The sequence below is a fragment of the Arvicola amphibius genome, chromosome 13, assembly GCF_903992535.2.
Source record: "Arvicola amphibius chromosome 13, mArvAmp1.2, whole genome shotgun sequence".
In the NCBI taxonomy this organism is placed as follows: domain Eukaryota; kingdom Metazoa; phylum Chordata; class Mammalia; order Rodentia; family Cricetidae; genus Arvicola; species Arvicola amphibius.
This window is the reverse complement of record NC_052059.1, coordinates 18,354,171-18,374,890: the sequence shown is the minus strand read 5'-3', so window position 1 is coordinate 18,374,890 and position 20,720 is coordinate 18,354,171. Positions and strand designations below refer to the sequence as shown.

The 20,720-nt window shown below is 39.9% G+C and overlaps 1 protein-coding gene across 5 annotated transcripts in view; it reads left to right on the top strand.

Annotated features, from left to right (window-relative positions):
• Positions 1-20,720, top strand: part of Lmo7 (LIM domain 7) — a 99,349-nt gene that overhangs the window by 60,698 nt on the left and 17,931 nt on the right. For 3 of the 5 annotated variants that reach the window (XM_038310718.1, XM_038310717.1, XM_042054123.1), the window contains 8 exons: positions 841-983; positions 2,155-2,932; positions 4,355-4,621; positions 14,698-14,812; positions 15,954-16,115; positions 17,068-17,255; positions 18,122-18,182; positions 19,711-19,767. In XM_038310718.1, coding sequence (XP_038166646.1) covers positions 841-983; positions 2,155-2,932; positions 4,355-4,621; positions 14,698-14,812; positions 15,954-16,115; positions 17,068-17,255; positions 18,122-18,182; positions 19,711-19,767 — 1,771 coding nt within the window. The remainder of the gene's footprint in view (positions 1-840; positions 984-2,154; positions 2,933-4,354; positions 4,622-14,697; positions 14,813-15,953; positions 16,116-17,067; positions 17,256-18,121; positions 18,183-19,710; positions 19,768-20,720) is intronic. The other 2 variants (XM_038310720.1, XM_038310719.1) reach the window with 1 other exon arrangement.

Sequence of the window (20,720 nt, the reverse complement as noted above, 5' to 3'; positions counted from 1 at the left end):
AACTGGGATTGCTTTTGAAATCCTTAGTATAGTATTTCTATGATTTGGAAATGGAGAAATATTTGAAGCATTCAAAATGCTTCAATCCCTGAGTGTCACAACTGGCTCCTGCAACTAGGGATGCCTGCATCAGACAGATTGTCCAGGCTGATTTAAAACACATTTCTGGAGATGTGGGAAGCAAGTATGGGCTTGTGCCACCATGATGGTCCCTGTTCTCTTCCCAGTGGACTATATTCTCTGAAATCATGGTCTGTCCAATGTGCTTTGTGGTCTCTCCTTCTGTAGGTAGAGCTCACTTTTCCTTTAGGACCCATGTTCTTCTCAGTAGACCTCCCCCGTTAGGCACTGACCTTTATGCATAGTCTGCCTTGTTGAGGGGAATCACATTATAGGTATCTGTGTGCCTATATTAATAAGATCAACCATTTACTTGAGCTGGACTGTTACAGGGACACTTCTGTCTCTCACATCACAGTAAGCATGTGAATCAGAGGTTTTTTTGAGGTGCTATGAGATTTGAGTTTGAAATATTTCCTGATCAACCTGACCTAGTAGTTAATTGTAAGCCTTAAGCATTCTTTGAGAAATGGACATTGATGTAATACTTTCTTGGATAACAAAAGTGGGATCTCTTATTAGGTCAGGGTTTTCTGTCAGGCACATGAGATAAAGGCTTAGTACAGAAACACTGCCTATAAAAAGCAAAAATAGGGCACCTTGGCACAGGTGGGCATGAGAGCTTTCAGCCTTGTAATAGGACACCCCAGCATGCTCCTGCCGCAAGGAAAAGGTGTGTAGAAATTCAGGTATGACCGGGCCGATGGGATTTCTTGTCAGGATCTTGCAAAATGGAAAAGTCGTCGGAAGAGTTACACTTCAGATCTGCAGAAGAAGAAGGAGGAGAGGGAAGAGATCGAAAAGCAAGCCCTGGAGAAGTCTGACCGAAGCTCAAAGACCTTTAGGGAAATGCTGCAGGACAGGTAAAGGGCCTGGGAGATCCCAGTGTCAGAAATGGAAGCTCTGCATGGGGGTGGGGTATGTGGCCATCAGCTTCAAACTGTAAACACGTATGGACCGGAGCAGCCAGGGTTTCGGGCTGGAGCATTGAAACAATATTACTGATCTGGGCAGCAAAAGAACATATTACTTAGCACTGGTGAGCAAGGGCTCTTTGTCTCACACTGTACGGTCTTCTGTGGGGGGATGAGTTATTTGCTATATTTGATAGCAAAACAAAAATAAATAAAAACCTCAAACCCACCGATTTTTCTCCTTTTAAAGTTTAAGCATAGGGTAGTCAAATAAAATCGACTTTTTAAAATAAATTTTATGAAATCTAAGAGAGATGTTTGTTCAATTTTAGTGGGAGAGAATAAATTATGTTTAAAGGAAGTCTATGTAAGTGTGGATGTGTGGGTTTATTCTTTGAGTTGAAATGGCAGGAGGAAGGTGAAATTTAAACTTTCATGTGAGCAGCTAACTGTGTGGACCTGGGGGAGATGGATAGATCAGAGAGAGAGAGCAAATATGCTTTAGAAATAATGTCACAAAGGAAAGTTGCTGTGTCTGAAATGCCAAGGCTCAAGACTTCCATTCCCTTAAGTACAGCAGTTAGCCAGGGATGTGGGGACTCCCCACTAACTGCAGGATGAAGCTGTTTCATCAGCTCTTTAAGTATGGATAATAACCTTGAATCTATTATATAATTGCCCTTGGGGATTCTGTCAAGCTCCATGAACTGACTGGTGCTCTATAAAGGCCTGAGTCTTCTGTGCTATTTTTTTTTTACCAATATATTATACATTTTATATAGCAAAACTTGTCAGACTCAGATCGGTGGCCAGCCATTTAAAAGCATTTTGATCTTGGAAGACATAAATTTGTGGCTAAGAATCTGCAAATACTCCCATGTGAGACCTTTCTAATTTTGTTATTAAAATAGTTTATGATTAAAAATATCCTTTGAGAGCCTCTTTGATCAAAGATCGGGTCAGTCTCTTAACAAATGCTTAAAAGTTATGCATAATCTCATGTTAGTGTTGTGCTGATTCTTGTTTTCTATGAGTAGCCACTTACATATCAGTTGTTGTCTTACCCCATTTGGGGGCAAATGCATAATTCTATCGTAATGGCGCATTATTCTCTGCTCAGGGAATCTCGAGGTCTGAATTCTACAAGGAGGATGTATTCTGCCGATGACTCCCTGGATGATGAAGTACTTCGTCCTACATTGACTCTGTCAGAAACCAGCTACCAGAGAGAGAGACTGGGAGACAAGACAACAGCTTATCCTGCCGAGACGGCCAAAGAAGATTCCACAATGTTTGCAAAGAGACAGGACAGTGTAGCAGCTGAGATTCAGCATCCTTCTCATATTCCTGAAGAGCAGCGGCCGGCTCCTTTATCTGCTGCGGAACCACACCAGGCCCCCTTGTCTTCTGCGGAGCCACACCAGGCTCCCTTGTCTTCTGCGGAGCCACACCAGGCTCCCTTGTCTTCTGCGGAGCCACACCAGGCCCCCTTGTCTTCTGCGGAACCACACCAGGCCCCCTTGTCTTTTGCAGAACCGCACCAGGCCCCCTTGTCTTCTATAGAACCACACCAGGCCCCCTTGTCTTTTGCAGAACCACACCAGGGCTTCTTGTCTTCTGCAGAGCCTCACCAGGCCCCCTTGTCTTCTGCAGAACCGCACCAGGTCTCTTTATCTTCCGCCGAGCCACACAAGGTCTCTTTATCTTCAGTAGCACAGCGTCCAGTCTCGCTCTCGTTTCAGCAGTCGCTGAGTACAAGAGGAGAGTCGACTCGGATTTCAGCTTCTCTCCCTAGAAGTTACCAGAAAGCCGATACAGCCAGGTTAACATCTGTGGTCACAGCAAGACCTTTTGGCACGCAGTCAAGGGGAATCTCATCACTGCCCAGATCCTACACGGTAAAAATGTCCCAGGTTCATTTAGTCTGTTCCCAAGAGCAATGAGTTGGGGAGCTTGAGCAGAAGCTCAGTTGGACAGATACAGGATGAGTAAAATGTTGATGACGTATATAAACAACTTTCATGAAATTTAGATTTAATAAAAACAGGGGTTTTTAAACTTTAAAGAAGAAATAAGATATGTTTTGAGATAGAACATTTTTTTTCTTGCCATATTTTTGCTTTCTTTTGAGCTCTTCTGAAGCTTTAGGTTGAACATCTTGAAATTGCCAGCAATCAGCTCTTTTCTTACCTATGATATAGCACATTTTTAAGACTCCCCTTAAATGTTTTCAGGATTGTATAGATAAGGATTTGTTCTATTCTTCTTTCTGACTTTAGAACTTGATGCCTGAGTATATGTTGAAATATGTTCACTTGTGTCTCTAATAAGATTCAGCACATGTGGGACATGTTAGACTCAATTATGTAAATGAAACAATGTCTGAATATTTAATGTTCATGTTCCTGTCAGTTCTGTCCACCTAGCCCTTAAGATCTTAAAATCTTTACATATACATGAGAATTATGGCTTAAGAAATCAGTATTTGAGCTGAAGGAAGCCTGTCTAAATCAGCCAGGAAATCCCTGACCATCCTATTAAGGAAAATATAGACCTATTTGACAACATAAAAATTAAACTTGTATAGCAGGCAGTATATAAGACAATTTAAGTCACAGTTATTATTAAACTGCATTGTAGATAAAGGGTTGGCAATTCTAAGGTGCAAAGTAGTTTTCTAATTTGATGAGAAGAGAGAAACACAGCAAAGGAGCTGGCCAATTCAACGGAAAGGAATGTAAGGAGAGTACAAAGAGGCATGTGTAGCCTCGTGAGCCTGAGGATTAGGTAAACAACTGCTCAGCCATCTCACTAGCAAGTATTTTAAATGCTGAAACTATGCATTGTTGAGGAGGTGGAGATGCAGGTGTCTTTCTGCTCATGGGCACAGGGCTGCTGTTTTCTCTGTAGAAATAAGACAGATACTACATATACAAATCCTCTGACCCAGTGAGTTTTTTTGGAACATCTGGGCTCTAAAATAGGTGCTTTTGGGAAGTGAAGGATAGCTTTTAACAATTTCATTATGTATCAAATGAATACATGATTGACATCCACACTGTGGGGTTTCCAGCGATGGAAAGACCGAGCTTGGAGCTGTATCTGCTGACCCAGAGTGGTATATACATAATTATGCTTTTATTAGAAAAAGTGTTTCTCTGCTGGTGCATATCTGGTGGTGTGAAGAAATGCACTCCAAGCTTTTGACAATAGTTTTCTGTGGCAAGTGGATGTTATTTTAGCAGCTTTCAAATATGAAAACTTTTCGAAAGTGAACCTAAGGCTAGCAGAACATGAGGTTTAAAATGTTTCCTCTCTAGATGGATGACAGCTGGAAGTACAATGGCGGTGTTGAGATTGTCAAGAGAGCTCAACAGAATTTGGTCACAGCCCCTGCCCCGAAGCTTGACTCCACCCAGTTTGTTTTGGGTTCATCCAGTGAAAAGGAGGCAGCCCCAGGAGATGTGGCAAGCCTGTCCTCTTCCACACCCCTTTCTTCGCTCTTGCAAGACCAGACAGCCACTTCAAAAGCCACACACTCTGGAGGAGGGGGAAGCTCACCACTGAGGGACGTTTCAAGGTCCCAGGTACGTTTGGGAGGGTTCTTAGTCATCTGTCTCAGATACGCAAAGATTTCAATCTGGAAACTGTTGTTCTAGCCTCTGGCTCGTACAGTACAGGCTGCTATTTATATTCTGCAAAAATATATACTGGTCTATTTTTAACAGATTGTGGAGGAAGTAGATCTTTCCAACTTTTAGTTTGTAGATCTCAGACATCCTCCATGAGCTGTGTCTCGGGAGACGTGGTCCACCAGTCTTCTGGGACGTTTGCCTGTAGTTTTTATTACTCCACAGTTCTCTGGTTTCTGCTGTAGACCTAATGTATGTGTGAGTAAGCAAAAGCCTGTCTATGTGGAAATTAACCAGCTGCAGGAAGAAACTGTCCTATTGAGTGGATGCTTGTCTCTAGGGACACAGCTCTGTGTTTTCTTTTAATCTTCTTGTGACTTTTCATAGTAATTTCTACTTTGGAATGGGTACATTTGTTGTCATCCCCTGTCTCTTAGCGAGAACAATGACACCTAGTCACAGTCTGACAACTGCGGATCTGAACATTTGGACTCCAAATAAAATACACCAACAGATTAGAAACGAATGGGAGTGTTTGTCATTTTCCCATTTAAAAGCCTAACAGATGGCTTTCAAGAGAATTAGTAGGTGATATACTTTCTTTCCGTCTACATGCTAAGCCTACTAAAAGTCTTTGTCAAGCTAGAAAAGCTTTTTTAAAAAACCAAAAGCCAGCAACACTCTGGTTAAGCAACTTGCTAGTGTAAGCCCCTTCTCATGGAGGTATTTTTGGACTTTGACTTGGTCCATAATTCCCTGTTTTCTTACTGGAGCATAGTTTTCCAAGGCAAAAGGTAAACTATGTCTCTTAAATATGTGAATAAAATAGATTTATGTGAAATAGTTTGGCATAGCTTATTTATTTACCTTTATTAATTTTTCTTAATTATATAAGAATATTTTTAAAAATTTCAACCCTCCCTTCCAGGCTATAAGACACTTTCTTTGTATCTGAGAAATATAAGAAAAAATATCCTTGAGAAATCTAAATATATAATTTAGAAATAACCAATGATAGCACTTAGTAATTTTAAGTTTTGATCTTATTTGGTAGTGGTGTTTTCTAGTTTTTGTTTCTTTTCTGTTTTATAAAAGTTTTCCTATACATATTTACAAATATACTCTAAAACAAGTTTTCAGCTGGCCAAAATCATCAGTTATAAAATATTGATACATTTAAAAAGAATTGGGAATGCATGGTCATCATTATAGGTCTCAGCAAATGAGAACAGTACCTCTCTACTATACTTGGGGAAGGTAAGGTACCAATAGGTGAATAATGAAAGCAGAGACAATGGGTCTTCTGTTCTATGGATGTGTACATTGCCTTCCCCCTTTCAAAGAGCAAACTCAACAAAACAGCTTGATGAATGTGCTGCCTGTTGATGATGGGACCTCCTTCCGGGTGGCAGCTGGCACACTGTACCCTTGGATTAAGAAAAAGAGGCCATGCGTGGAGTGTGGGTGTGTCCTATACTCTGGCAATTTCGAGAAGCCCAAATTAACCTGGCCTGTTTCAGGTTTCATCATAGTAGATTTCTGTTGTTTTCACCAAGCTTGAAGTACCATTCTACCAGGGAAGATTCAGCTTCTTTTAACCATTGGAGCTAGTGGAATTCTTGAGCACTGTTGTACTTCCCATGGTACCTTGCCGGTTTCTATTTGGACTATCCATTTCTATGCTACCAGAAGAGTAGTTTATGAAGCTGACTCCAGAAAGGTCATGAATGCGTAACAGGTGATGAGTGAGATACACAGGGTCCTTGTGTGTCACTCTTCCAAATTCTCGATCAAGCTCTGTAACTCTAGATATTCATAGAAAACAAACACAGCACAAGTGGCTGAACTTCTAGATGTTCTGCTAGCTTTGTCATCCAGGTCAATATTGTCATCCAGGTCATTTTTCTGTCAATGTAAATGGTTAGAAATAGCTATAGGTGTTTGTACACAGGACTCATTAATTCTTGCGTTTTCTAGTGTCTCCCAAAGCATTTTGTCCTTTAGGGAAGTTCAGGATACTCTGTGCACTGCTGAGGTTCCTCAAGAATGAGTTCAGATTCCCTTGATCTCACCTCAATACGAACTGATGTTCAATGAGTGCATACCATAGGCAAGACAGACGTTACAGAGTATTGTATGGGAGAATTCTTACCACAGCCCTGTGATGTCATCACCGTCATTATATCCTTGCATACAGATGATTGAAAGCATAGATGCTCACCCTCCTTTTCCGAGACCATCCGGAGCACTAAGTGATGGAGTTAGGAGCCAAACTCAGGAAATTTTTACATAGTATTGCCTACCTTTTACTACATCAAGGGAAAGGAAAGGTACCTGAACTTCCTAAGAAAGCCAATTTTGTCATCATATGTTAGTTATTATTCTTCCATTTGAAGGTGTTCACTCTGCTTATCACTCTGCTTAATGCCTTTCAAGTCCTTCAAAGCCAGGCAAAACCACTTCGTTCGTGGTCCATGTATTGCATCCTCCTGGTTGGAACTGAATCGATTCTTGAAAGTTTCACTCACCAACTTCCTCCTTGTTGCAAATATCCATTCCCACCCATTGGACACTATTAACCTACAAGACCCCCACTCTGCCATCCAAACCCTTGTTCTGCTTTAAAACCATGCCTTCTATGTTACACCTCCGATGAGAGCTAGCATGCTGTGAAGGTGGGAAAACAAGATGATTGCCGCGCACCGCGCCCCCGTGTCTGCGTTTGGTCCGCTAGCACCCAGTTCGTGAGATTCGGGCAAGGGGCAGGAGGTTAAAATACACAAACACATACAGACAGAGAGACAGAGACACGGGTCATCCTTGAATTCCCCAAGAATGCCCCCTTTATTGTGTTCAGGAGCAGATTATATAGAGATAGGCACGCCCCAGCCAAACCCACCAGAAACCACTCTCCTGCCATCAGGAACTCCTGAAGGTCTCGTGCTCAGAGCAGCTGTAGGCGGCACTCAGATCAGGGGATTACAAGAAATTCAGGATCTGGGGTCTCACTGCTCCCAACAGATGATCTTTCTCCTGTTAGCCCAGGACCTGGATATGGCTGTGTCCTCTTGGTTTTCAAACTAAATTTATGAACATTAAATAGGATTTGATTTAATTCATCTGGACACTGCTTAATCAGCATGTATGCTATGTTTAATGTAGTTTCTATGGGAGACGAAGAAGGTAAATCTGGAGCATCAGCCACGGGCATTGGCACCTTTTAAATGTTTGATTTAATCCTCTCAGTCTCCTTGAAAGTAGATGCTATTGTCTCCACTGTTACTGGTGGCATACTTGAAAGTTCGGTTATGTGACTTGCCCCAGGCTGATGAAATACATAGCCCTTACTCTGTTTTCTCATACTCTAACCACTAATCATGAGCAGTTCCTCCTCCTCCTCCATTATGGCATGCTCAAAGTTGAGGATTGCCTTATATACTTAGGACACTGATTGTAGCTAGAAATATTCTGTCCTACTGATCCCCCTGGACTGGTTTTTCTCCACCCACCTGTTCCCAAAGCCATTTATGAAATAACCACTCTGATGCTTATTATCAGTTACAATTGTTTGGCCGATGTCTAAGACTTCTTACTGGCTAGCTCTAACTATTAAATTAACCCATTTCTATTAATCTGTGTATTGCCATGAGGCTATGGTTTACCAGTGTGTCATGTTACTCCTTCAGTGGTTACAAAGTGTCTCCTCAACTCTCCCTTCTCTCTCTCTCTTCCTCCCTCCCTCTCTCTCTCCCACCCTCTTTCCCTCCCTCTCTCTCTTCCTCTCCCTCCCCCCCCCTCTCTCTCTCTCTCTCCCTCTCTGTCCCTCTTTCTCCCTCTCCCCCCCCCCCCGTGTGTGTGTGTGTGTGTGTGTTTGGATTTCCTACCTGGTTTTACTCTGCTAAGCCACTGGCTGAAACAGCTGTATTCATAAGCCAATAAAAGCCACACATATACAGAAGGGCATCTCACATCATCTGCATTTTTTTGTCTCAATAAAAAGGAAGGTTTTAACTTTGACATAGTAAAATTACATATAACAAAACAGGTATCAAGCAAGAATTACAGTTACAATATTTAGTCTTATTTGTACTTGGCAAAAATTAAAGAAAATATTCTGTCAACTATCCTATCTTTGTGAGTCTAAAGTTTTATATCTAATTTATCTTTTCTATAACTAAGGAAAACTATAACTATCTGTTTTCAACTCCATCAAAGACCCCAGAAGAATTTAATATTACCTAAGTAAACAGGAAGTGCATTGTAAGCAACTTCCAAAACTCTAGAATTGACAGAGATAGTCCACTTTCTGGACAGTTCTTTTGAAATGTTGGGGCATCCACCTTTAGCCTACAGGCCCATAGTATCTGGCAGACTTTAATATGAAGCAGGAAATTTGAAAGGATGTCTTGCCTATATTGGTAGCTTTTCATTCACTTTCTTCTGTGTCCTGCAGAATGTCTGGCAGTTTCTTTGGTGGAGCAGGAACCCTGAAGGACCATCCCATCTTTTGCCAATTTTAACAGTTACTTTTCTGAGTTCATACATACTATTAAACAGTCCAGGCAAGAGTATTTTCTTGTCCAAATAGCTAGCGAATTCCATAAGGAGCCTCTTCAATGTCCATTATCCTCTTGAAGTAAATTGGTGCTGGCAGAATCAGACATATATCACTGTTGAGGAAAGTCTAAGTTCTTAAAGCATTTCAGGTGCCATATTGTTTAGGTCTTTGAAGTCCTTGAAGTTCACCAATCCATTTGAAATATATCTCTGTATATCTGAAAAAAACTAACATGACTATAAGTTTGACTATTATAAATGACTATTATTAATCTGTATTTTTAACTATACATTTTAAAATAAACTGTATAAACATAATATCTTAAGAGTAGAAATATACATATAAAAATGACCATAAATTTAAATTAATAAATAAATGTCCATACCAATGTAAAGTATTCATTTCTATATCATATTACTTTTTTCTTTAGAAAGCTATTGAATGTGACCATTGACCATTTATAATCAGCCTGCTTTAAATAAAAACAAACATAAACAATCATTTTGGGAATTTGGGCATAGTTTTCTCCAAATCATTCCTGCTATTTATTGGGTGAAATATTTTTAGGATTTGTGGTGACTCCAGGGGCTCTTGTTCCATCAAACCACATTAACCTGGAAGGAATCTACAGATTCCCATCCTCTGTGAAAGCAAATGCAGAACCTCTTTTCCAAAGTAGCATATCCTTAGACTCAAGTTTTGAAGTCAAGATAGCTTTATGTTGGTTTAGCTTAGCAGACCACAATCAAATATCTCTCTGCAGTTAACTCATTAACAGTCAACAAATTCAAAGAAAACATAATAATAAATATAATCCAGAAACTCTGTGTATTTTATATTTTCATGTGGCTTTTTTGTTTTAAATTATTTTTACTGTCTCTTTACAGACTGTTTTTTTAAGATTGTTTTCTTTTTATAACTGTCTGTACTTTTTCCTCTCTCTCCCAAGCCTACACACATTTTTAAACCACATTGTGACTCATTTAGAGGTCTTTTATTGACTTTTTGTTTTTAAAAAAATTATTTGTGTGTATGTGTCTGTTTGTGTGTGCATGCCACATATGTGAAGGTGTCCATAGAGACCAGAAGAGGGTGTTGGATCAACCAGAGCTGAGTTACAGGTGGTTGTAAGATACCTAATATATGTATACTGGGAACTGAACTTGGGTCCTCTAGGAGGAAAACAAGCACTCCTTCCCACTGAACCATCTTAGCCTCTGCTGACTTATCTTTAACATTATTGTGTTTTAGAGGTTTTTTTTTTTTTTTTTTTTTTTTTTTACCAATGGAGATCAAAATATCTTCTGACCTGTAGAGATAAAGTTAACAAAAACTGGTCTCAAATTCTCATTTCTCTTAACTTGACCTCCTAGGAATTGAGATTACAGACATCACCCCCATGCCTGACAATGAAATTATCCTTAAAATCATTTTGAGGCAAGGTGTGGCATATATTTATAGAAAGTCACCTGAACTGAACTTATTTCAGAAATGTGGAATTTGAATTCTGCCAAGCAGGCACAGGGAGATACTGGCAATGTAAAAGTGGGGTGCGGTGTACTCAGCGTGTTCTATAAGTAGATTTCTGGCAGTTGTGGGGAAGGAGGGCTGGAGAGACAAGAGCCAAACAGGTGATAAGAGGAGAGAGGGCAAATGTGCCTCTGAACTATGATGCAGATTTGTAGAAGGATGGAGAAGATGGGTTCCTTCAAGGTCATAGTCTGTGAGCTCGAGGGTGTGAGTAGGGAAACGGGAAGAAAGCAAAAAGAGGCGTTTCTTAGTCTCATAGCTAGCTGGGTAGAGATGCGTGTAACAAAGTGTGAAAAGCAGGAGGAAGCAGAACACTCTGGGAGGAAGATGTTTTAATTGTGGTGCTGTTGATCTAGTAGTTAAAGACACGCTGGTGTGCTCAACTTAGGAAGCATATGGTTAGAAAGATGGGGAATGATTGGGTAACTATGTGATGAAATAGAAAAAAGACACATTGAGAAGATTAAGATGTGACTAGAGAGACTGAGGGGGTGGGGAAGGTAGAGTGGGTTGATAGACGACTTAGAAGAATGTCCTCCAATTTGAGGAATCATTGGTAGTGCCTTATTGTTGGATTTTGTAGGTAGAAAAGAATCTTGGGAGATTTGTATAGTTGGTAGGGGTGGGTAGAAAGGTCACCTGCTTCTCTGTAGCAGTAAATCTACTGAGGGTGGAGAAAGATTTAGGTACATCTTTGGAGAGCAAAGATGGCTCCAGTATCAGAGCAGGGCCTTGGTTTAAAGACCACTTCCTTCCTATTCTTATCTCAAAGAGACCCTGGGATGCACTAAGGAACCACACAGACAGAAATTTGAAGATTATTTTCTATGTTATTCTGGATTTCATTACCCAAACCTGCGCTTAGTATCATGTTTTATCAAATGAGAAGGCTTTCTTAAGTCAACACCTTTGTCTAGTTGGGAACATTGGAGGGGGAATAGTTTGGTTATGTGTAAGATTGATTCTGGTTTTCATTAATTACCCTCTGTGGTGACATGGAAATTTTAACCCATCAACTCTAGGGGAAGTAATTCATACTCTTGTGGTACCAGGTCACCTTTTTTTTGGTCTTCAGACAGAGTCCCCTTCTGGTTCATCAGCCTGGCAGTGAGCAGGAAAATCATACTTTCAGTAGGTACTTCTTTTCAAATTGTAGCCAGCCCAAGGGAAATTGTTTTTAGATCAAATGCTGAATTGCTCATGAATAACTATTATTTTCTCTTTTCTGGCATGGACAACTGAAACTACTTGGATTCATTTCTTAGTCATCAAAAATTGAGGTTTCCTTGGATAATTTATATTTTTGTTCCATCTAGTTCAGAAAGGTAACTCCCTAATTATCTTCTGTAGCTCAGATCCTTTGTCCAATACTCATTTGACTTAAATTTTGTATAGAAAGGATCTCTCAAAATTTAGAGATCCTGCCTTAAATCATTGTTGAATAGTTCATGTTTGATTACAATTGTAGCTATGTTTGCATGGAAAAAGTCTTGAAAATAATCTAGTACTACAGAAACACAACACTTCTCAGGTTACCTTAAACCTGTGCCCTAAAGAATTCCACAAGGAAGAGGTGATGGAACTGGGAGCCTGGGACATACAACCCTCTTCTCCAGCCACCATTGCACACTCTAATATTGTGTATGTGTATCATGTACACATATAGATCTATATGTTTGGGGAAGGATGCTGTGTATATAAGATTGTCATGTGGAAGAAGGACTCTTGATCTCTGAAAAACTTGAAAGTCAATGTCAGAGAGAGAAGTATTCCATTCAATGCCACGTGGGAGGTCACTCAGATATTGACAGAGATTCACCTGTAATTGTCCACGTGTTTCTCTTTTCTGCCTGTGTAGTGTCCCCAGGATGGACAGGGCAGTCTGCCAGCATGTAGCCATAGCGAAACCTTCTTCCCAGTTAGCAGGTGCAGAAGTGGATATCTGTCCTTTAGTGTATTCAGAGATTTCTCCTCAAGCTCAGAGCAGCCTTTTGGGGACAGTTCTAATTTTCTGTAATAGTGAAGCTCTTCCCTCTAAGGTTGAAGCTCATTCTCCTTCATCTTTTATTTGGAAGGAAAGAATAGTGTCAATTGCTGTCTCCCACAGAACATTTCTTAAATGGAGTTCGAGACCATTCATTAAAACACCATCTCATCTTGTATTTTTCAACTAATGAAACCCCAGTCAGTGGCTGGATTATCTACCCCATCGTTTGTCTTCCTGTCCTTGTATAACAATAGATTCTGTGCTTCTGCGGCCTTTAAGTCAGGTCTTTGTGTGTGGGAGTGTGGTAAAGATGACCACTCCCTTCACTGACTCGCCTCTAATTTAAATGTGAGGTGGTTTTGACTTATATTACCCAAGGGAAAGTTAGATTTTTGATGACTAAGAGATAAGCTATACAAGTAGTTTCAATTGTCCATGCCAGAAAAGAGAAAATAATAGTTATCCATCAACAATTTGGCATTTAAGATGAAAGAGTAGAACCAACTAGTAACTATCTCTATTCTCAGTCAGTTTTTATTACCTTTGGGTTTTGATATTCAGCAGGCTCATTTAGATCACAGATCATGATGACATCTGGATGTCTCTATTTGCATTGTTTCAAATGGCTTCCCCTTGGAAACTCTGTGTTATTAGCTACGCCCTTTCTTGCTTTAGAAGCCCCTCATGTCCTCCTTGGAAGAGTTACAGTTATCCCAGGTTCACTTCTTAGAATACATATTTTGGCTCGCAACTGTTTGTAACTACAATTCCAGAGGATCCAGTACCCTCTTTTGGCCTCAATGGGCACCACACACATGAATTAAACGTATGTATATGAAGACAACACACACACACACACACACTTTTTTTTTCAAGGCAGGGTCTCTCTGTGTGACAGTACCTCTGGCTACCCTGGAACACAATTTGTAGATCATTTTGGCCTTCAACTCACAGAGATCCATCTGTTTCTTCCTAAGTGCTGGGATTAAAGGTGTGTAGCACCACCACCTGGCTTCAAGTAGTATTTGAGAGATAGAGAGACACAGAGAGAGACAGAGTATCCTTGTAAATGTAGGATTTATTTTCACTGAGTATAGTAAAGAGAGTTGAAATAGAGTTCTACTCTCTTTTCCCAAGATGCTATTGTTCTTGGCCTCTAGGGGATACTGATGATGCTTCAAAGGAGTCATAGTCTGTTACTCTGGATGTATTGTGTTCAATTTCTTTTTGATGAGGGAACAGAATCCTGCATTTAACAGTATGGGCATTAGCAAGTCATTTGCCTCTGCATCCTCCTGAGAGAGTTGAGCCAGCAAATATGCACAGGGAGACAGGACTGTTCTATTCCAGATGGATTACTCCTACAGATAACTGATTATACATCTGCGGGCCATTGGCCCAGTTCAGCTACAAATGCTGAGTGTTGGAGATGGATTGCTTTTCAATCTGCTGTCTGTCATTTAAAACAGATAATTTAAATTACTCTTTTTATTCTTAGGTGATGAATAAGTAAGTGGTTTGTAAATTGGGCTTGTTTGTATGATGAACAAAAGCCTAGACCTTATTTTTTAAAATAGTCTGAACATTTAATTTCTGTTCCACTACATGTAGCGAGGAAGATTACAGAGAGAAATGAATCAACCATGGGTGTAGGAAAAACAATCGAAAAGCCTACACTTTATTCATGGCCAACTTGTTTACAGGATTGTATTAAAATAAAATAAAACACTGGTTGACAATAGATTTGCCCTTACCTTATTTTAAGAGAAAATAGTACTCTATCATATACATGTAAGTGAAAGATTTATCAAAACCATGGAAAAAATGGGAAGCTGCTGTTTTGTCTTAAACTCACTCAGGTGTCCCTTGGTGCAGCTTCCCGGCTTTCATGGATAGGTTTTCCTCCATGTGGTTGCCAGGGACACCCGATACCAGCGTTTCACGTTTTACTTGCAGGATCAGTTCAGCGATATGAGAATCAGCATAAACCAGACGCCCGGGAGCCAACCTGACTTCGGGTTTACAATAAAATGGGAATTTTCTGGGATCTTCGTGGCATCCGTTGAAAAAGGTAAATCATACACACTGCGCTGCCTTGTCTGTGGTGTGTGGGGGAAGTAGAAGCCACTTGATTTGGCCTGCAGGGATAGGGGGGCATGTGGGAAAGATGCTTCTCAGTGGAGGAAAGTTGGCATAGTCTCCTCCCTAAGACAAGCAGTTGGAGTTACAAATTACATATTGTTTACACTCCCTTCCTTGTTTCCATTTTCAAGAGTCTCTATTTTGTGACCTTAGAGATTTTTTTTTTTTAAAACTTGCTTTCTAGAAATGTTAACAAGTTGTATTTATCTGAAAGCTTAGTGTAAAGTTTCCATGGTTAATTGTGTTTTGTGGCAGACACTTATGGCTCTATCAACATGGGCGTTGCTGTTTGTAGTGACTTGAACCCAGGTGCATCATACATGCTGGGTCCTCTGTCCCTGGCCACCTCCCACCAAGAGTGATGTTTTCTAAGTAGTGTTACTATTTTGTCTGTCATTTATCATATGTTCAAGGTGCTTTGGGTCTTCTACTGAGTGATTACTCCCCTCACAGCCAGGGTTATGCCACGGCAAACCCAACAATTGCTAAATTTGCTCTCAAGGTAACTACAATGAGATCTATCCTATTTGAGAGGAGATACCTGTTTATGGATTTTTAATATACAAATTGTGTGTTGACATTGGCTCTCCCTTTTAAATTTCAAGATTTAGTGTGTAATCACAGTACTTTAAGTGGTAATTTTGTGCAGTTTGAAGGGACTCTTTCCTTCTACTCTCTCCAGCCCAGAATGCTAACTGATGCTCCATTGAAGTATAATATATTTCACATTTTTATTTTAAAAATGATCGTATTTTTTCTTTGTCCTCAGGAGAGTTATTATTATTATTATTACTATTACTATTACTATTGTTATTATTATTTTGGCTGAACTTGCCATTTCTTCTTTCAATGTAAATGGAGAAACAGACTCTGAAATAAACAATGCCCCTGGTACTTCATGTGGTGTCAGGACTCAGCTATTAGATAACTTAAAAATACTAACGTTGCTTCTCTACTGGAAACTGTAGGAACCAGTCGAGATGAGAAAGTCATTTGCCTTAGAAACAACAGGGATCAGCCTGTGTGGGATCCTTATCATCTAATTATGTGCTTTACTCTACCTTGTCTAGGTAGCCCAGCAGAATTTTCTCAGCTGCAGGTAGATGATGAAATTCTTGCCGTCAATAACACCAAATTTTCATATAAGGATACAAAAAAGTGGGAGGAAACCATGGCAAGCGCCCAGGAAACTGGAAACTTAGTAATAGATGTCAGGCGCTATGGAAAGTCTGGTGAGTTGGTTTCCCTCTGTGCCTGGCTGAGTAGGGAAACCCGACTTTGGCAGGTGGTTGTAACCATTGGCTTTATTAATCCTCTCCCCTACTCCCGTGTTTCTTAGCGTTGTGCTTGCAATTATTTTGTCATTGTGTTGGGACAAATCACGAACGGCCCCTCTGTCTGTTCCTTCTGAAAATGCTTCACTAGCAAATCTACTGAATCTGACACTTTTGTGACTGCTTAGGTAAAGGATCTGGCCAAATGCAAATGCCCATTGAAAGCAAATGTATCCGTACCCAGGGCCCACAATGCCGAGCATTAAGAATGGCACTATGAGGTGGGCAGAGGTGGCGCACACCTTTAATCCTAGCACTTGGGATGCAGAGACAAGCAGATCTCTGAGTTCAAGGCCAGCCTGGTGTACAGAGTGAGTTCCAGGAGAGCTGGTGCTACACAGAAACCCTGTCTCAAAAAACTAAAAGAAAAAAAATGAGTGGAAAGAACAACGGCCCTATGATCTAACTTTCTCTGTAGTATTTAACTGTACAGCTGTCCTCAAGCTCACAGTAGGACATATTCCTATTTATTCCCATAGCATAATAATCTGCTTTTGACGTCATTGTGTTTCCGTGTTGTGGGTTGATTGTTCGCTAGGAAGGGACATTATACCTCTTAAGATCCACACATTTTTGGTGTCGGCATAGAACATAAGTGCCAGTCAGTTTAGCAAAAGAATCAGCACATTTGCTAGTTGTCTATTTACTACCACGGTTTTTAACCTTTGTGTTTTGGGAAGGTGATCTGCTGGTAAAAGCCCTAAAGTCTCCCCATCGTTGACACTGCCTGATTCATCTGTCTGTCTGTCCGTCTGTCTGTGTACATTTTGTATCTGTGCATTCAGTAACTTTATTCTTTCCACTTCACCATCTATGTGTTTTCATTACTTGATCTTCATGTGCCAATCAGACTGGGGCAGAGACCAACCTCCCCTGCCATCTATACGGCATAAAACCCTCAATCTTACCAGTGTGGCTACCAAAATTATAGGTTCACCCGAAACAAAGTGGACAGACACGACTTCAGGGATTTACACCACGGACCAGTCCTCAAGTCTGTCGGTAACAACTGATTTCTCTGAAAGCCTTCAGAGTCCTGTAAGTAGAAAGAAGCAACAACAGAAGCTATGTGGGGGAAAGTTTCGATGCTGCATAAAAGATAAATGGTTAGGTTATACTTAATAAAGTGTTGTCTTGAAAATACTGGCTGCTTTCATTAGCCATCTTTTATTATTGAGTTATGGATGGTAACATCATTTCATAACGTTGCTCTGCAAGTATTTCTCACCAATCTTTCATTATTACAACCGTCTCTCTCAATTGTTGTGAATGAGAAATAGCAATTGTGAACAATTACATGCTACAGCTATTTGTGCTCTGTCGTCAGCTGGCAAAATATAGTCACTGTATACCATGAAATCTCATGATGCATTTTAATTGGATTGCATGTGTGATTAAGATATAATCAGTTTCATGAATTGATTTAAAAAGCACAGTGCAGAAAATTTCAAAATTCTGAAGCAATATTTTTCATAGTTTTTTTTAAAAAAACTAGTTTCTATTTCTAATCAGAATTGTTCATTTTAATTGATAATTTAAACTTTGAACTGTGTCAACTTATCTAAAAGCTTTAAATGTTAAAGAATCATAAATGGTTGTTTTACTACTAAGCCAAATACTCATAAATATAACCCAAATGGATGAATGTTTTATCTACCATGCCTCTTAGAATATTAATGACTGATTAAACTTATGGTCATTCTTGCCTATAGCTAGTCATTAATCCTTTCCCAAGTATTGGAGAGTAATGAAAAAAATTTAGTACGTATAAGAAGCTGTGGGTAATGAATCAATATCCGGAAAACCCATTTTGTTTAAAGACATCTTCCCCTAGTGAGAGATGTATTATTTAAGCCCAAAGTCTAATCAGAAAAAATGTTAATTAGCATTTCTATCCTCTCCAGTATACTGAATCCAAAGAAATCAATGGAATTCACGAAGAAAGCAACACCCTTGATTCAAAAGGTAAAGATCACTCTCAAATTACTTCCGTTTGTCCCGCAGGGGACGTTATAGCTTTCAAGACCTGCTAGAAAAATTAATATATTTAAGTGAACAAAAGCTGGATGAAGAACGAGTTGAACCAAGGTTAGAATGCAGATCCAGGTGCGGCCAGGTGGGAAGGAGTCTGTTCCAGCCTGGACAGTTCAGGAGCTACAAATGCAAATTTGGCAGCAGGCTCTGGAGCTCTAGGTACCCCGCGTGCCCAAGCCAAATAAGAACAGGTTTTCCTAGAGCCTGCAGCTTCTGGGCTATGGAGTGTTGGCAGAGGACAAATGTGCAGGGAGCTGATCCTGGCAGAGAATCGCCAAGGGCAGTCACAGTTGAGAGCGTCACCTTTGTTTGTCTTGAAAAAGAAGGCAACTGAAGTTTCCAGGGCATTGTGGGAGTTCTACTCTTTGCTTTGCTTTGACCATTCAGAAATATTTTAGCTGCCGAGTGCTGTGTGTTCTTCCTTAGACACATCAGGAAGACCTTTCAGGTCCACACAGGCAGGAAAGAGGCCAGAAGAAGATGAAGGTTTTACACCACGAGGCCAGGCCTCCTGTGGTGGGGCTGTGTTTGCTTTGGCGACACAGTTGAATAGTTAGTAAATATGTTGAGCAAAAGTGATCGAAGTTTATGGATTTGCCTCTTCTCTATGATTATTCTCTTTGTCCTTCTTTTCTAATAATTACAAACTAGGACTGTTGTTTCCCTTAGCAGCTGAGTTTGAAAATAAACATTGCTTATTTTTCCTGATATTAAAAAGCTAAGGAATCCTGGTTGTCTTCTTCTAATGGCCCAGGTAGTAGTGTGAATGGATAAGACACCTACGTGGTGACTTATGCAACTCTATGCAGGGCTTGCTACTTCAGGATTGTTTAGTAAGTAAGCATCAGGTGATAGTTATGGTTTGTACCATTGTTTTGGCCTGTGGGAGATATCAGATTATGTTTCCTTTTTTTTTTCTGGCTAACCTACATCAAAAATAATAAGACATAAGCTAGCATCTACACATTCTTAAATACTACCACAAAATATTCTAATCAAAGACACATTCGTTTTAGCATTTGCTTTCATTTGGTCATTCGTTAGGTTGTCTTGCTTTTGATGACTTCTCCAGATATTTTTACATTTTCCTTCATGTTGTAAAAATGCTTTGGGAGAGATAATTTTAGGTTGATTCACGTAAGCAGAAAGTGTTAGTTTTTATTTCTCAGAAGTACCGACCTCTATTATGATGATGTGGCTCTCCTTGCTGTGAAAATACAGGTCTATTTACTAAAAATAATTAATAAAGTGTTTGTTCCTCTTGCTAACTTGAATGTAGTGTAGACTCCTAAAATACGTGTGTCTGCCTTGAAATAATCGCTACCTTCAGCGGCTACCAATTTTGAGCTTAAAAAATAACTGCTACAGATTGGAAAGGTCTCTCAAGTGTCATTGAATTTACCAGTGGTGAGAAGTTAAAATGAATGACATGGTATTTATTTTCTTATTTTTCAATTAGCATCAGAATCCATTTCTTTGCGAAATTTAAAAAGGCGATCCCAATTTTTTGAACAAGGTAAATTGTAATGCTCACTCCTCCTGGGGCTCCCATGGACTTGCCCCGCTCCTCACTTTCCTTGTGGTCTGTGGCTCTGGGCACCAATCTCCTTCCATCTTGCTGCTGTTATGACCAAGCAACATAACCCATTTCCGTTCTTTCCCCAGGATCACCAGGCTTTTCTTACGGTTCATGGGTCTACCTCTGTGGTAATGGGTCTTTGCGTGTCCTTTGTCTAGCTCTCAAGGTGTTTCTCTTTTAACCTTGTGAAAAAAACAAACCAACAATCAAAGCAGTGAGATGCTATTAAACACGTGTTTTTCCACTGGGTAACAGTAAGAAATGAGGAGCTTCATTTTTGCCTTACTGCTTCCTATTATTTGCACAGTGTTAGATTACACCAACATATGTTTGGTCAACATACAAAAAAAAAAAAAAAAAAAACCCAAAAACCTGTTTTTGGTCATGGGAGATACTGCTAATGAAGCCCAGAGATGCTCGTTGCTATTGGAATGATAGAGGGATGATAACAATGACTCTATTGATGTCAAAGGAAACTTATCATAAAGAAAATTTGGTTGCACCTGAGCACAGGAGCATTGTAAAGTCATCTATGTTGGTGTAGCTGCGCACGGCTGCCTCTTGAGGAATGATGCATGTGCCTTTTCTTTATCTTCACATTTGTCTAACGCTCTGTCTCCCGAATGTGGGCCCAACTCTGCTCTGTTCCAATGAACTTAAAAGAAATGTTTAACATTTTAGATGCAGCATCACAGAAGATTTACTGTTGCTATCTAAAATGTTCCTCATTCTTTAAGGATTAATGAAACATTTCAAAATTTGCTTTATGATACCTACTGGGTTTGTGTCTGTTGTATTTACTGTCTAATGTTCTTCCTAAGGTAGATTAAGTTTCCTCTCAGACCAAAAAGTTTATCTTGTCTTTGGTGTTTTTGATTCATAGTTTTTCA